This window comes from Protopterus annectens, chromosome 2.part2 (assembly GCF_019279795.1).
Source record: "Protopterus annectens isolate FY-2018-M chromosome 2.part2, PAN1.0, whole genome shotgun sequence".
Taxonomy (NCBI): domain Eukaryota; kingdom Metazoa; phylum Chordata; order Ceratodontiformes; family Protopteridae; genus Protopterus; species Protopterus annectens.
This window is the reverse complement of record NC_056730.1, coordinates 880,329,089-880,345,873: the sequence shown is the minus strand read 5'-3', so window position 1 is coordinate 880,345,873 and position 16,785 is coordinate 880,329,089. Positions and strand designations below refer to the sequence as shown.

Here is a 16,785-nt window from a genome sequence, read left to right as displayed (position 1 = left end):
GCCAAATGTAATGAGGACATATGATTCTTGACAAGGTTGAATAGCTATTTGTATTGTAGGTTCACAGATTTTCCTTTCGGTGCTGACTGTTCTGTTGATATTGATATTGTTAGTCATGATTCTGGTGGCTCAAAGTTTTCCTTCAGAGCTGTGAGCTGGCATTAAGCATCAGAGGATGGCATTGGTTCCAAGGACCTTAGTGATGTTCCACACCTCAGTATCATCAGTGTTTGAGTTTCTACACAGACAGGGTCTTATTTTTAAATGAGGAGATTATCCTCAGTTTTTCCTTTGAGAAGAATCATTTCAGCAACTTCATCTTCCTCATCTATGTCTCCTCACCCAGAAAAGTAGGTAAACACAAGTGTAAGACAATGCACATCAAATCCCCATTGGAAATTCTAACTCCAGATACCAAGTACAGAGATGGAACAGACTCCCTCCCATTCTCCCAGATGACTCCAAATTTCATAGGGTCTTAGAGTTTATGAGGAAATAGGAATGGTCACAAGAGTCCCTTTCATCAACTGTTAAAATTATGCCAAAGGCATTTCACATACTTCCCTTATCCTTCTGGTTACTTCTTCTGACTCATAAGATGGCAGCACTTACCATTCACAGGCTTGGAAAGTCTGAAACTGCTGATATAGTAGCACCTGTGCCTAGGAGTCCAGATAAGATCTTTCATCTGTCCACAGACTGGACGGTATTCAAGTGTTCCAGAGCTGTGTTAGTGATACTTAAGGGTGAGCTCAAGCCTCACAGTCCAGTAGTTCACCCACCTAACCGTTTTTGTGGGAATGTGTCTATGTATCATCCAATTTTTCCATAACTGAGCATAGTTACAAATCCTATATACTTTGATTCCAGTAGGAGCTTGCAAAGGAGTTGGGAAAGGCACAGGACACACTGCCTCTGTAGAATGGATAGAGGAGCAAACTGATTTCCCACATTGCAACAATTAATACCATATCTAATCTCTCCATAAATCCAGTGCACAGTGCTGTAAATGTTGCACTACTTTCTTAAATGCCTCATTCAGTGGAAGCAACATGCTTACTACCGAAGTGAGGAAGAAATTCAAAGGGACTGAAAATTATGGTAAAACCTTGATGGTCATCGAGATCTGTTTCCAGATACTGCAACATCCACTTGCCAGGAACTGGAAAAGTCTCAAGCAGCTGTGATTTAAATTGGGCCAGTATCCAAAGCAACACAGGTAACAAAATTCAGGAAAAAATAGAGAGGCCAGGGCTTATCTCAGAATATACACCCCTTTAGAGGTTGGGATTCTTAGTAATGTCAGCTCTGTCATGGTTCTTCCCTGCAGAAACAGCAGCAGCCCAAAGGACTTGCATGACTGACCCTCTATGAAGGTGGTTGGTGGTTGCTTGTCATATCTTCTGGTGGCAAAGATGGTCATCATGCAGGAAGGGCGGAAAAGAAAAAAGAAGTTATGTACTCACCATAACGTTCCATGTATGTAGTCCATCTTGCCAGACATTATTACGTGTGGTTCGGAGCTGATCCTCGGCTCTGACTCGGCCGCTTTTAGAAAGCCTGAAAACTTCTGATTGGCTCGTGGCTAGGAGATATCCCATGGTGCATGAGCACACTCCCCGGATCTTGTTTGCTGCTAGTCTATATAAGGAGGAAAAGTAGCAAGGAGAACAAAGGTTCGGAAGAATAAACCCTAATAAAAGTGTCTTTTATGATATAAACTACCGTAGAAAACTGTTTCCAGACCCTCCAGGAAGGGGTCTGGTGGGTGGGTTTGTAATAATGTTCGGCGAGATGGACTACATACATGGAACACTATGGTGAGTACATAACTTCTTTATGTTATGTAGTCCTGTCTCACCTCCATTATTAAGTGTGGGACAGCGTTCCTAGCATCTTGTATGGGTGGCTCACTGGAAAATACTCCTGAGCACCGTGGAACCAAATGAGGCCCTACCCCTGGAAGTTAGGTCCAATTTATAATGGGTAATGAAGGTATGAGGGGTAGCCCATGTTGCTGCTGCACATATATTATCAATAGGAGTCCTGGCTTGGAAGACAGCAGAAGTAGAAAATGATCTGGTAGAATGCACTTTGACTTTAAGGGGTAACTCTCTTCCCTCAGAAGTATAAATGAAAGAGATGCAGTTAGAGATCCAGTTTGATAGTGTGACCTTAGAAACTGGCAAACCCATTCTTGTTTCAGCAAAGGAAACAAATAGCTGGTCTGATTTTTTAAATCCTTTAGTTCTGTGGCTGTAGAAACGCAATTGCCTATGCACATCCAATTGGTGAAATCTATACTCTGATTTATTGGTGTGATTGGGGAAGAATACTGGCAATTCGATAGTTTGATTCAAATGAAAATGGGAGCAGACCTTGGGGATAAAGGAAGGATTCATCCAGAGAGAGACCCTATCTTTTGTGAAAAATTAAGTATGGAGGTTTAACTGATAGGGCTTGCAGTTCGGAAACTCGTCTGGCTGAAGTTATCGCCACTAGAAAATGAGTCTTCAATGACAGAAATTTTAATTGACAGCTATGGGCTGGTTCAAAAGGTGGCAAAGTAAGTTTAGAAAGTACTAGATTTAGATCCCAGGGAGGAATGGGATATTAAACGGGAGGTCTTAACATCATAGAACCTTTGAGAAAGGTCTTGCAAAGTTTGTGGGACATAAGGTTAGGATCATTAATTCCCACATAAAAATTAGATATTGCTGCTAGCTGAACTCTGAGTGTAGCAGCTGCTGATCCCTGGTGAAAAAGTTCTGATAGGAACTCTAAGACGATAGGAATGGGAGCTGTAAATGGATTAACCTTTCTGTTATCTGCCCATATAGAAAATCTCTTCCATTTACTGTTATACAATTTTCTAGTCGAGGGCTTATGAGAAGAGGTAATGATATGGGTTACAGCTGGAGACAGATCATGAAGCCTGACTAATGATGGAACTGGAGCAGCCATGCTGTCAGTATGAGAGTGTGGAGACAGGGATGAAGAGAACCTGACATGTGTGTCAAGAGGTCTGGTACTGGGTCCAGAGTCCATGGATAGTTTAACAGGTAAGGCCTGAGGAAAGGGAACCAAATCTGATGAGGCCAGTAAGGAGTGATGAGGATCATCTTGCTTCCCAACAACATTGCTTTCTGTATAACCTTGGGAATGAGTAGAAAAGGAGGAAATGCATAAAGAAGTCCCGGGGGCCAATTGTGGATGAGTGCATCTCTCAGAGACTCTCCCAGAGAAGGAATGAGGGAGACAAAGGTGCTGCATTTGGGTTGATGGGGCTGGCAAAGAGATTGCAGCAGGGTTGTCCCCATTTGTGGAAAATCTAATGGGCCACTTTCTGGTTCAAAGACCATTCGTGAGGTAACAAAATTGCCCTGCTTGGCTTGTCTGCTATCATGTTGGATGTCCCCGGGATGTGTGTTGCAATGAGAAAGCATTGGGAAGAAATCGCCCAGTTCCAAACTCACAGGGCCTCTCGACATAAGGAGTAAGATCTGGTTCCTCCTTGCTTGTTTAGATACCATACCACCGACATGTTGTCTGTCTGGATAGCTATCATCCCTAGAGGGAGAAAGTCGTGAAGTACTTGCAATGCTAGAAGCACTGCTCTCATCTCTAGGACACTGATATGCAGATGGGCCTCGTGATCTTGCCATGTGCCTTGGACAGTCTTGCCTAGATAATGCCCCCCCACCCTATCTGAGAAGCATCAGTGGTCACAGTGGCAACGGGTTGGTGCGATACAAAGGGAGTCCCTGTGGTAAGGTGACCTGGCTGAATCCACCAACGGAGATCCTTTGTGCAAGAATGATTAGTATCTGGTGAATCAGGGGCAACTGCTGAAAAGACCACTGGGATGACAGGAGCCATTGGAGTATTCTCATATGTAGTCTTGCTAATGGTACCAATGTTATAGTCGACGCCATTGTTCCAAGAAGTTGTAACACCACCTTCGCTTTGACTCTTCGAAGGGGAAGTATCCTGTAAATCTGCTGTGAAAGATTTTGTATTCTGTCTGTAGGTAGTCTGGCTATCATAGAGACCATGTCTGTGTTTGCTCCTATAAAGGTTATAGATTGAGCGGGCAAAGTTAAGGATTTTTCCCAATTTATATAGACTCCCAGCTGGGAACAGAGCTTGATTGTGGAGTCTGGATTGAACTACAAGATGCCTGGTGGTGGTGGTGGTCAAGAGCCAATCGTCGAGGTATGGAAAAACTTGGATTCCCTGACACCTCAGATGGGCTGTTACTTCTGCCATGCATTTGGTGAACACCCAGGGGGCTGTGGTGAGACCAAAAGGCAGCACCCAAAACTGGTAATGATTGGCTCCCAGCCAGAAGCGTAGAAAACTCCTTGATGCTTTGTCCATCTTGATGTGGTAGTAGGCATCTTGGAGATCTATTGAGCACATCCAATTTTCTTTCCCTAACAGAGGAAGTATGGATTGTAGAGTGACCATTCAGAAATTGAACTTCTGTACATACTCGTTTAACCTGCTGAGGTCTAAAATGGGTCTCCAGTCCCCTGTTCTTTTTGGAACTAAAAAGAATCTGGAGTATGTTCCGAATCCTGTCTGGTCTGCCGGGACCTTTTGGATGACTCTTTTTAACAGCAGCTTTTCTATCATTATAGCTGTTTGATCCCTGTGAATGGGTGATACATCTGAGATCTTTTTGGGAGGGCGTGGTGGAAGGGAAAAGGTTATAGAGTAACCTCTGGTGATAATGTCTTGTACCCACTTGTCTCGGGTGATATTTAGCCAGGCTTCTGGGTACAAAGACAGGTGACCCCCGACCGGCTCCAGAGACGCACAGTCAGGTTCCACATCAGGAACGCTGATAGGGACGGTCACGAAAGGAATCAAGACCTCCCTGATTTTGTGGACCTCCCCTGCCTCTAGGGCAACGTCTACCATTTGTTCCTCCTCCTCTGCCTCTGAAGGAGGAGTCACCCTGTGTATCCTGGAAAGATCTCTGATTTCTTGAACCACATTTTTCCACTCTTCTGACCTTTAGGGTAAGGTCTAGAAGGGATGGTAAAACTGACTTCCACGACAGAGAAAGTCTTTCCTTCCTGTTCACACCTGGTGAGGGTATCTTTCACCTTGGGTCCAAAAAGACAGGATCCGTTAACGGGAGCATTGGTGAATGTAGACTTGAAAGGTTCAGCAAAATTGCATAGACGCATCCAGGACTGTCTCCCTAAGGAGACTCCTGAACCCGCTGCCCTACTCGCACCATCAGCTGCGTATGAGATCATCCTCATGGAGGCGTTAACAATGGATGTTAAGGTAGTCAACTGAGTAGATACTGTAGATGGGACTCCTTTAGTAGAGGTACCTTGAAGAGTATCTCCTACTCCTTCAGGAGATCTCTCTGAAGTCTCGTGAATTGTGATAGATAATTCAATGATCAGAGTGTAAAAGCCGCTGAAGAGAAGATACACATCCCATATCTATCCATTGTTCGGGATTCCTTATTGGGAGGATGGATAGAAGAAGAAGTCTCTGCTAGCTCTTTCTTAGTGGCTGCTGCCACCACCATGGCATCTACAGGTAAGCCCTTGGATAAAAATTCTTTGTCTTTAAGGGTGGATAAAACTTGTTCGGCCTCCTGGGGAACAGTTCCATGGCATCAGGAGTCTGCCATGCTTTCTGACTCACAAGATCCAGTAACTCATCAAATGGGGGAGACACCCATGAAGCTGAGGGTTGAGACCTGAAAGCCTTCAAGTACACTGACTCCTCATCAGACGGGGTTACAGTGGGCCAGCTGCCTCTCTGCCTGAGGATCTCCAAGATGTCTGTAAAGGAGACATCTTCAGAGGACGACTCGGGGGACTCCGACGACTCATCAACGTCAGTGTCAGATGTGGGAGACTCATCAGGGGAGTCTACATGCTTCCTCTTACATGATCTGTTCCGAGGGGGCTCCTCAGCGGGGTTCTCTGGGGAGGCCTCAGAAGATTGGGGGCCACCCAAGTGTGGGTCCTGAGGCTGTGGGTCTCTGCCATCCGGGGAAGAGAAGATGCTGAGACTGTAGTCAGCACTTGAGGGAGTATAGCATTGGTACTTCTACATGAGGTGGATGAGCTATACAGCATGCTCCTCATCTTCACGAAGACCGATTCCTCCGGCTCCGAAAGACGCCTCGGTTCCGAAGAAACCAGAGATGCCAATGGCTCCAGAAGGATTGGCTCTGAGAATGATGCAGAGTCTAAGCTCACTTGGGCCGATGCACCAGGAGGGAGACTCGGCACTGAAGAAGTTCAGTTCCAAGTGTCCCCATTGGGGCCGACCGAGGAGCTTCAGACCCTAGACACTTCAGACAGCTCTGAGACAACCACACGAGGTGCTGGAACCGAAGACTCCACTGTAGTCGGTACTGGCAATATCGGCTCCGAAGGCCCACTCTGGGTTGGAGGAGGAATGAAAGCAGGATAGGTAGGAGGAGTCGGCTCCGAGACCGAGTGGGTCGGAGTCAATAAAAATTTTGGCAAGGCCGACGACTTGAGGAGTCGGAGCACCATTCTCTTGATGTCTTCTTCAGATAGACTCCTACAGGATCTGGAGGACAGCATGGGTGACCTTGTACTCTGTAATATTGGTGATTTAAGGGTAGGGGAGACTGGTGGAATATCTGTTGACCGTCTCCGAAGAGGGCTGCTAGTGATCGGCACCGAAACACTTGCTACCGATACTGCTGGTTCTATGTCCAAAATCTCAATCGGCCCCGAAGACTGTGGAGCCGAAGAGAAAGATACCACCTCCACTTTTTGTAACTTCTGTGGTGGTTCAGAGGCAAAGGCTGGAGCCAGAGGAGGCCATTTTGAAGTTTTGCCCTTATCCTTCCTAGAAGACTGCGACTTAGGTGAGGAAGAAGAACTGGCTAGATCTTCTATGAAGGAAGGTTTCAACAGACCTTTTAAAATAAGTTATTCTTCCATTCCTGGAGCACTCTACGGCTAAAAGAATGGCAGAAAAGGCAGGTTTCTTGCAGATGTATGGCCCCTAAGCAATATACACAAATGCTATGTGAACACTTAATGCATTTCTTAAAGCCTGATGGTTTGTGTTCCTTAGATTCCTTAGACATATTGACAGCAAAGGAAGGCCAACACACTCACACAGCAAGAGAGGAACTAGGTCCTCTAACTTAAATGGACCTAGTGTGAAGAACAAAATAGGGACGAATTAGAACCTCTAACTTAAAAGGTCTAGCAAAAAACAAAACCACACGCACTCACGGGATACCACACGCGAACAAGCAATAGGCCCAGAAAATACAATATACGATAACCAAGTCAAATCCGGTTGAAGTCACAAATCGGAAGTCACAAAAAATGACTGTCAGTAATAAGCTATGATAGACAACTCTGTATAAGCAATACATTCCTGAAAAGGAAGTAATAGTAATAAAAAAAGGTATCACTTAGCCACGGCCAACCAAGAAAGCTTCCGACTGAAGACGCAGCAAATGAGATCTGGGGAGTGTGCTCATGTAACATGGGATACCTCCTAGCCACGAGCCAATCAAAAGTTTTCAGGCTTTCTAAAAGCGGCCGAGTCGGAGCCCACACATAATAATGGAGGCGAGAGAGGACTACATAACATCATAATTTTCAGGGGCTATAAAATTCTTTTCCTTACCCAACCTCATCCACTCTCCTTTCCTTTTCTTACTATTTCACCACATCTAGTCTATCAAATAAAGAGGTAGCAAACCTCTCAGCAAAGTGAGCGGTCTGAGAGGTCCCACGGCAAGATAGAAAGCCTGGATAGAATTCCATATACTTTTTCAGTAACTAATTAAACCAAAGCCCTCAGGCAAATCCAACATGTAAATGGCCTAATCAGATTTGCTCCCAAAATAATGTTAAAGGTGGTTCAAAGGTGTTCTTAGTGCAGAGAGTTCTTTGTCTTGACAAAGTAAATTTGATGTTCTCACTTGACCTCCATTGTGCTTATTTCCTTATGAAAACAACCAAGATTAGGAAATGGCCACTTTGGGTTTTGGGGCCTCCTGGTCAGTTTCATCACAGCACCTAGGGTGTTCAGTAATGGTACGGCCGTGGTGGTAATACACCAGAGTTTGTGTGAAACTAACCTCTTCCCTACTTAGATAATTGGATCTTAGCTGCTCCAAATGTAATGATCAGTGTTAACAAAGGATCCATTTCTTCTCCTAAGACAGTCCTTGGGCATTACAGTAAATACTGCAAAGATGCAGCTGGACCCCCCACAGACCATAGTTTTCATAGGATATTTGCTGGGCTCTCTAGCTTGCAAGTTAAGTCTGCCTTAGGGTAGTTTTTCTCAATTGCAGACAACTGTATTTGTTCTTCTGTGATCAGATTTTCTTCCAGTAAGATTATGCTGGAAAATGAACACTAGGCCTTATGGCAGCAGCTATTAAGTATAACATACCCATTATCACACACAATATTTTCAGTTACTTCTAAGTGGCAGCCCTCCAACCCATACTTCTGACATCAAATGTCTCTCTCACTCTCTCTCTAAATATATCTATATACATATCTACATATCTGTATCTGTATCTATATCTATATATGTATAGACAGATATATCAGGTGTTCAGCTTTAAGAGTGCAAGACTATAACAGAAATAAGCTTCATATTAAACAGCTGAAGAGCAGAATTATGAACACTGGTGTCCCAGAAAATTCATCCTCCTCACTCTCAGCCCAGTGTTTCAATGATGTTGTACCATCAGTAGCTTTATCTTCGCTAAACTATTTTGCATTCAAACATACCCAGCATTTTTCAGGAGGGGCTAAAATAATTTTTTACTGCTACTACTATTATGTTTTTTTCTGAAAGTGAGCAAGCCATACTATTAAATTATGTTAGCCATAGCTTGAGCATTCTTTCTTTTCAGAAGAACGAGTCAACAGTCCAAATTCAACATGTAATTATGCTTATATAGACTAATAAGCAGTCATGCTATCAAATGTTTTTCAAAAAGAATGCAGTTCTTTGCTTAAAGAAAAGGGACATACAGATTGGAAATTAAACATAGAAAGGTACTCTTGCAAAAATGAGGGCCGTGGTGGTGCAGCGGTTATCGTTGTTGCCTCACAGCAAGAGGTTCTCCCGTTCGATTCTCTTCTGGAGCGCCTTCTGTGTGGAGTCTGCATGTCCTCCCCGCTGTCGAGTGAAGTTAAAGACATGCAGGTAGGTAGGTGCGTGCGTGAATGGGTGTGCCTTCTTTGAAGGTTGGGTGTCGGGCTGGCAACTCGGCTCTGTAAAAATCCACTGCCAATTATTAGCGGACCGGAGTTCCGCTGTGGCAACCCCTAACCGGGAAAAGCCAAAAGACGTTACTATTCTTGCAAAAATGAATGTAAAATTAACAGCTTTGAACAAACAAATGGCATAAGGAAAAAGCACTGATTACCTGCTAGCTGCTCCTAATGACAACTAAATGTAAATAATTTCAATCCATCTATCTCTGTGTTTCAATATCATTTAGCACACTGCATAATGCAAATAGGCACACTGTATAGACATGTTCACCGACTAGGCAGACGGCCGTCTCTTTTCTCATCCAAAAAACTGCAAAGCCTTTCTTCACACTTCTACGGAAAGGCGCAGTCTAACTTGAATATCTGCATAAACAATTATCAACAGAAAAAGTCACTTTACTTGAATAACTACAAGAGGAGTGCCCAAGAATGATACTATGAGACATTACTGGGAAATATTCATTTATCACAGTCCTTTTACATAAATCCCCTATGTCTGCATTAGGTAATTTTGTCCTGACTCTAATTTCTGCTGAGTTAGAAATGCAAATCCAGATATTTTCCCCTAAAATAAAGTTGCATAGCTAATCAGACAGATCTAATCAAAAATATGCTAAAATAGCTTTGACATGTAGCAGACTAAGGAGCTCAGATCTCTGCTAATCTGTGTCTGTGTGCACGTGAGTGTGAGAGAAAGCTTCACATATAATGCTCTGCTGCATTTCCACAGGGGGAAAAACAATTACTTGCTTATCACAGTTCATCACATTTCACATGTTTGATGCTTTACTGCAAAAAATGCAATGTTTGTAGAATGTTTCATATTTTACATCTTTCCTCCATCTTGACCATAGGCACAACTGCAGATTTTATACACCTTGTCACATTTCTTATTTTTGTTGCATCTTTATTGAAAAAACAATTATATGCTTTTTACACTTGCTCATAATATTACTAAGTCTATTCATCTATCTATCTGTCTATCTATCTATTTATCTATCTTTATGCAACAGCTTGGAAATCGCTAACTCCTATAAGAGTGAAACTATTAGTTGCTCAAGACTGCTGTGTACTGTTTTGGGAAGTTTCTCCCTTCTCCAACATTTTATACTTGTGAAGTTGATATGTTCAAGTATGGGGAGTGTGAAAGGAAAAGTACTTATTTCACACTGACGTAAAGGACAAAGTTTGCACTATTGGGATTAACCTGTTGTAATCCTGGGAATCACAATGTTGAGTTGTCACTATAGAACAATACAGACCTAGACATAAAAGATCATATTTTGACAAAGGGTTGTGATAAATATACTTATTAGTTTCAGGATGTAGATATTTTTTTTATTTATCCTGATGACCTACCTACATATCAGTGTGCAGTAAATCCTTTCATTCCATTACAGGATGGACATATTTTTATTTATGTATATCATGAACTTCTCCCCCACTTCACTTTACTCATACATGCTAACCTTAACCTTGTTCCTGCCTTAACCATAACCCAACACATTAACTTATGAAAACCCTTTCTTTAACAATTCCACTACAAAATACATTTGGACACACACACTAACACAGCATCACACATGCTCAAAATTAAATCTATCTCCTAACTTATCCATTATTCTAACCATAACCTGCAATCACTTGCACATACACTCTCCAAAACACTCAGGAATTGCTTGGCAAACTTACTCATACCCACCAACACACACACACACACACACACACACACACACACACACACACACACACACACACACACACACACATACACGCACAAATACACACAACAAAATATGTCCCTTATCTAGCCCTTCTTCTAACTGTAACTTGCAAACACTTAACACACAATCCAAAACATTCAGGAACATATTCACAAACAAATTGCTGCTCAGCACAATCACTCACACATGCAAAATCATTCACATGCACAGAAAAATACAAAAACTATCCCCTTACCTAGCCCTTAATCTAATCCAAACGTGAAAACTCACACCCACTCAACACCAGTCTCACTTACTGTAAATCAAACTACTAAAATTTCCTGCCTTTGAAATACAGCACTCCACAAAGAGTGCATGAACATTATTTCTCCACACAAACACACTTCGGAACAAACTGCCATTCAGTATATTGCTGGATACCACCTTCCTTTTATCAAGCAAGCCCTCCCTTTTCAGGGAAAGATTGCCATCTAGTGAGTTCAAAGGTTAGTTGAGAGAAAGGGATCTAACTCAGTTGCTAAAACTGACATTGTCAAGACCACATGATTAGCATTTTAGCTCTTGCTGACTGTCTTGACTGAGATCGTGGTACAGTGGGACTGATGAATGTGCCCTTTTCTCCAGTGCAGTGCAATCTTGGAGTTGGTATATATAATTAGCAGGGGGTGTGGATGGCACAGTGGTGGGCTTGTCCCCCTGCAAAAACATATTTTTTTTGTTTGCAGATGTTATTTTGGTTGTTCAAGTTGATCGACAAACCAAATTGCTGAACGTGTGGTCTCAACCATATCAGTTTTGACAATGTAGTCTGTCGTCCAAATGAACTAGATCTGGGAGAAAGATATCATGCAAGGTGAAATTTTTATGACGTAAAGACAAGAAAACCCTAACTGGGAAGGAGCACGCATGATGTCATCTACCACAACCCATAATGTTAGCTCCATTCTCCTACTACAAAGTGCATGTCAACCTGTCCTGTGTTTGGTGTATGACTTCCCAGTTTCTACCAGGCATGTCTGATCAAAAGTAGAAACCCGCTCTACACCTCACGATGAGCAAGCTGACATAAGCCACTTACTCCACCCTCAGACCTGGCTTGTTCAGCACCCAATCAACTAATCAGACTTGGGTTTTTGGCTCACAGTCAGGACTCCACCCTTTTATGCCACATAACTGGGTCCAATGCATTTTTAAACTAATTACCATAAATAGGTAATGGGTCATAACTTATCTATGAAGGGTTGCAGATGTAAATCATTTTGACTTTATAATATGGTGACCTCCCTTCTATTTTTTTTTTTTTTTTTTGTGGAATTACTGCAAGCTCAGGTTAAGAGTCTATTACAACTATAAGTTTTCAAATGTTATACCCATTTTGAAGTTTGTAATCTTCTAATATTATCATTCCACCATGTGATGGAATCACTGTGCAATAAATGTAGAGGTTTGAAAATAAACTTCCATCAAAAAAATATCAATTCATATCAAGAGCACACCTTCCTGACCTGTATTGAGACTAGCAATGCTAGAACATGGTGTTGTGTATCAGAAAGTAGAAAATGATTCCAGTCATAACTACAGACCAAAAGTAGAATTTCATCATCTCATTTTAAACTCATAAAGCAGAATACAACATCTAGAGAACTGTCTTGCATGGTCCTACAAAGACTTTTCTCTTGTATTTTTTTTCTGTTGAATATAAGACAGGAAGGAATATCAAAGACTATTCGGTACATAGTTATTATGTGAATAAGACAATAACTATAATGGCCCCTGTTAATCCGAGTGATACATACACTTGTGACTACTGTTGTAATTGTTTTGCAGTAGTGAGGGAATTTGGAAAAATAAGTAATAAAAAAAATGATGTGATAAATATTCATGTCAATTATTTATGCTTTGAGTTGCAGATTAGTTTAAAGAGGAAAAACTAGCAGAAATTTTAAAGCGAAACTACAAGAACATAAAGATATTAAGTGTTAGAAAAAAAAAACATTGTATGCATAATAGTAGCAGTATGTTGTTGGAGGTTACAGTCCTGCAGCAGGTACATTTAAGTGAGAGAGATAGATGTTGTGTTAGGGATCTTTTATTCTTTAAAGAGACTATTAAGGGTTTTTGAACTTGCATGTTGTTTTATTATTACAAAGCCCAGATAAGCTTCTTGTGAGGTAAAAGAATAGCAATTTTTTTTCCATTTTAATGGTCAACAAATAATAAAATAAATAAGTAAGAGAATAAAATAATAGGTCAACAGAACTAAAATGTATTAAAACTACTAGCAGTTCAGCCTAATATAACACATTGTTAGGACAGTGTGTTCATACGCATGACTGATACCAAATCACAAACCTCCTCAAACTGTTCAACGATGCTCATAGTTGTCATCAGGCTGTCCCAATGTAATCGAAAAGGTCCAGGGCGAATATAATCTACTATTCTGTTTGGTTCTTCCTTTACAATGCCTTCAGCTTTGTAACTGAAATAAAAGAAAGGTTCAACCTGTATTATCAGAAAATGATTCAGGCAAGGTATCCCATTTCAAATAAAACTTCCAAAGATGTTATGGCTATTGGTTCAGTGTGCGCATGAAATGAAATGCATTCACATGAAATGAAATGCATTTCTAATATCAGAGGAAATACAGTAATGAGAACTTCAGGAAGGAGGTCACTGTGTACTTCAAACCCACAAAATGCTGAGGACTCTAACTACAGTGAGTACTTGATGCGCAGCCTACCTATTTACGTAACTAGGCAAAACTGTGAAGAAATTCATGCAGCAAGGTGACAGCAAGTATGAAAAGGAGTGACAGTCGCAGTTGCCACACCGCTGCGCAAAGACAGACATGTATGAGAAGCTGTATGTCATAACAAGGTTTAGGAGGGGATTAACAAATAAGTTGTGAAATTCCAATGATTTCAGTCTTCTTTCCTGAGTTCTGCCTGTTCAGTATATACAGTACAAAATTCTGCCTTAGTTTGCCAAGAAAAAACATCTCATGATTGTTTATTCTCATTATCATCACAGAAGTCATTCTTAAGCATATTTTAATGTCTCCATCTATTTCAAACTTATCCTAGTGTTTCTGGTTCCTGCATTTCTTTGTTCTTACCTGACAGGTTGCTCTCAACTCAACTTTTGAGTTTGCCTGCACTGTGGTGCACAGGGTGGGTGGGACCTTAAGTACACCCTGAAAAACCTGAGTTTGAGTTTCGGCCTGTTTACTGGAGAAGCTGGCAGGGGAGGGAAAAGAGTGAGTGGCCAATGATGGCTCACCATTCCAAAGACAGGGGTTCATAGAAATCCTGCTGCAGAGACACCACCTAGGAGAAGACCTTAATGTGTACTCCACAGATAAAAAGCAGAACTCAGAACAACAACCTGCAAAGGAGTACAATGCACTACAGCTGAGCAAGTCACTTGTGCAAAACATGCACCCATGGTGAGCTTGACATAGCAGGCAATGCATCACACATGCCAGGTATCAGTGGCAGGGAGTCAGATGCATACAAAAACGTCCTAACTCCAAATGGATAGCACCTATAACTGATGGCTAACTCCCCCATTTCTCAGGGTCTCTGCATCCCAGGAAGTGGGAAGGAAAGAATGGACTAAAAGTGGATGAGGGTTTCATGATCAAAGGGAGAAAGGGCCCAAAACAAATACAAAAGAAATAAGTGAATACACAAATGAATGAATGGCTCTTCAGTTTCAAAGCCTGTAACAGACCACCTGAAAATTAGCAAATATCTGCTCACCAGATAAGACATGGTTAATTGATAAGATTTCTTCTTTTGATGTCTCCAGCTTGGCGCAATTCAAATACTTTTCTATCTCTTGCATTTTGGGGCATGTGTGCCTACTGCTGCCTAATATCATAAGGTCATATGTTGATTTAAGAAGAAACACTATCCTCTTTGCTCCCTTCTTTGACCTGCATGCACTGATTAAGCACAGCCTAATAAAAAACATAAATAAGCAAGAATATAAAAGCAAAATTGCAGGACAATATATCTGATGATGCTCAATAGAAATATCTAAATACAAGGCAACAGCTGAAGGGTAATAAGCAGCCATTACATGGCAGCCAAAGGGTAATAAGCAGCCATTATGTGATATCTTCCTGCAGAACAAAAGAAATGGCATTCAGATATCAATTATATCAGCCTTTGAAGAACCCTGAAGTGAGGATTTGTTGTGAAAATTTTTAAGCAGTACACATTAAACCACTCTGGGAGCCCACTGGCAGGGGAAGGCCCAAAGTGGCCTGATTCTTGCAGTCATGGTTGAAGGCATAATGACTAGTAAAGTGTTAATTGCTCACCAAGTAGTTATGGCACATTAAACCCATTATTGAAACTGGCAGAGGCAGCTGTCATATTGCTGGTGGAGTGGCCTGTAAAAGTATTTTCCAATGGGTTGTTAACTGTCAGGTAGCAGAAGACAATACAGTTACAAATCCACTTGGAAAATGTTTGCTTAACCACTTTTGTGTCCCTTCTTTTAAGCAGCAAAAGAGACCAATGCCTGGTCTGCTGGTTTGAACTCATGTACCTTTCTCAGGGCAAAGAAATGAGTTGATAGTGAATGTCAAGAATATGGGTAGGTCTTTCTCCCTTGGATTCTGCTTCCTTTGCCAAGAAAGAAAATGGGAAGATAAATAGAGAGCATATAGGTTAGTATTGTCACCTGAGTCTTGTGAATGATCACACTGGGGTCTCTGTAAATAAGCCATTGCAGCTCAAAGATCCTATGGGCAGAAGTAATGCCATCAAGGAAAACATCAAAGCTGCCAAACCAGTTGGTTCAAAGTGAGGAACAGCAAGCCTCTCAGTCATGATGTTCAAATTACAAGGAGAAGAAGGTTTCTCCAGCACTGATTGAAAATGAAGAACCTCGTTAAAACACTTGTTAACCACCAAGTTCTGGGTTCCACAGATAATACTACAGAGCTTTTTATGCTAGTTTTTGAAGTGCAGACATACTGACACCATATTTCAGAGTTAAAGTATAATAACGCTGAAACTTTCCAAAATGTTAACATACCTCAGTTCAGGGTATTGTCATCTTGTATTTTAAAAAATCTGACCTCAAATTTCTGACATCAGATACATGGATGTTTGATCAACACACCATATGGAACAAGGGGAATGACGTTGCTGGGAAAGTTCCATGTGGACCATGACACAATACACCATAAGGCATCTATCATTTACCAGGATACCCAAAAAGCACCTTGTAGTAGTATAGGCATGACACCCACACAGTCAGTATTCAGAATATGACATAATGGATACACTTGGTACAGTCACTACACTCCATATGGGTTGGCAGTTCTATGGCATATAGGGATAAAACCCTAACCATGGTCCAAATGACCTAAATTCAGTTAGTGGGCCAGACACTGGAGAAGTTGCCTGGAGAAAGACAGGAACGATGAGTCACAGCATGTTTGTCTCTCTTTCCCTATCTCTAAAGAGGAGTAGGAAGTTAAAAGTACACGTGCCAGACATGTGGACTCCATCTAGGATCGCTGGTATAGAATGGGGATCAACAGAGATGAGGGTCAGGGCTACTAACAGAACATCACTAGTAAAAGCAAGGAAAAGTGGTCTTACAGATGCCCACTCTGCACATAAGTATTTTGGGATGTAGTGAGCATGCCCAAAAGGGAATAACAGGGCCTAGCAGAACGCCCCTAATCCCCAGTAGATGAAAGCACTACTTCCCTCTGGAGGAATGAATGAGTCATAGCTCTCTCATATCTGAGAATTAAGGAACTG

General features: G+C 41.7%; 1 protein-coding gene across 6 annotated transcripts in view; it reads right to left on the bottom strand.

The window, feature by feature from the left end:
* Positions 1 to 16,785, bottom strand: part of STARD4 (StAR related lipid transfer domain containing 4) — a 206,281-nt gene that overhangs the window by 61,503 nt on the left and 127,993 nt on the right. For all 6 annotated transcript variants that reach the window (XM_044064193.1, XM_044064195.1, XM_044064194.1 and 3 more), the window contains one exon: positions 13,352 to 13,478. In XM_044064193.1, coding sequence (XP_043920128.1) covers positions 13,352 to 13,478 — 127 coding nt within the window. The remainder of the gene's footprint in view (positions 1 to 13,351; positions 13,479 to 16,785) is intronic.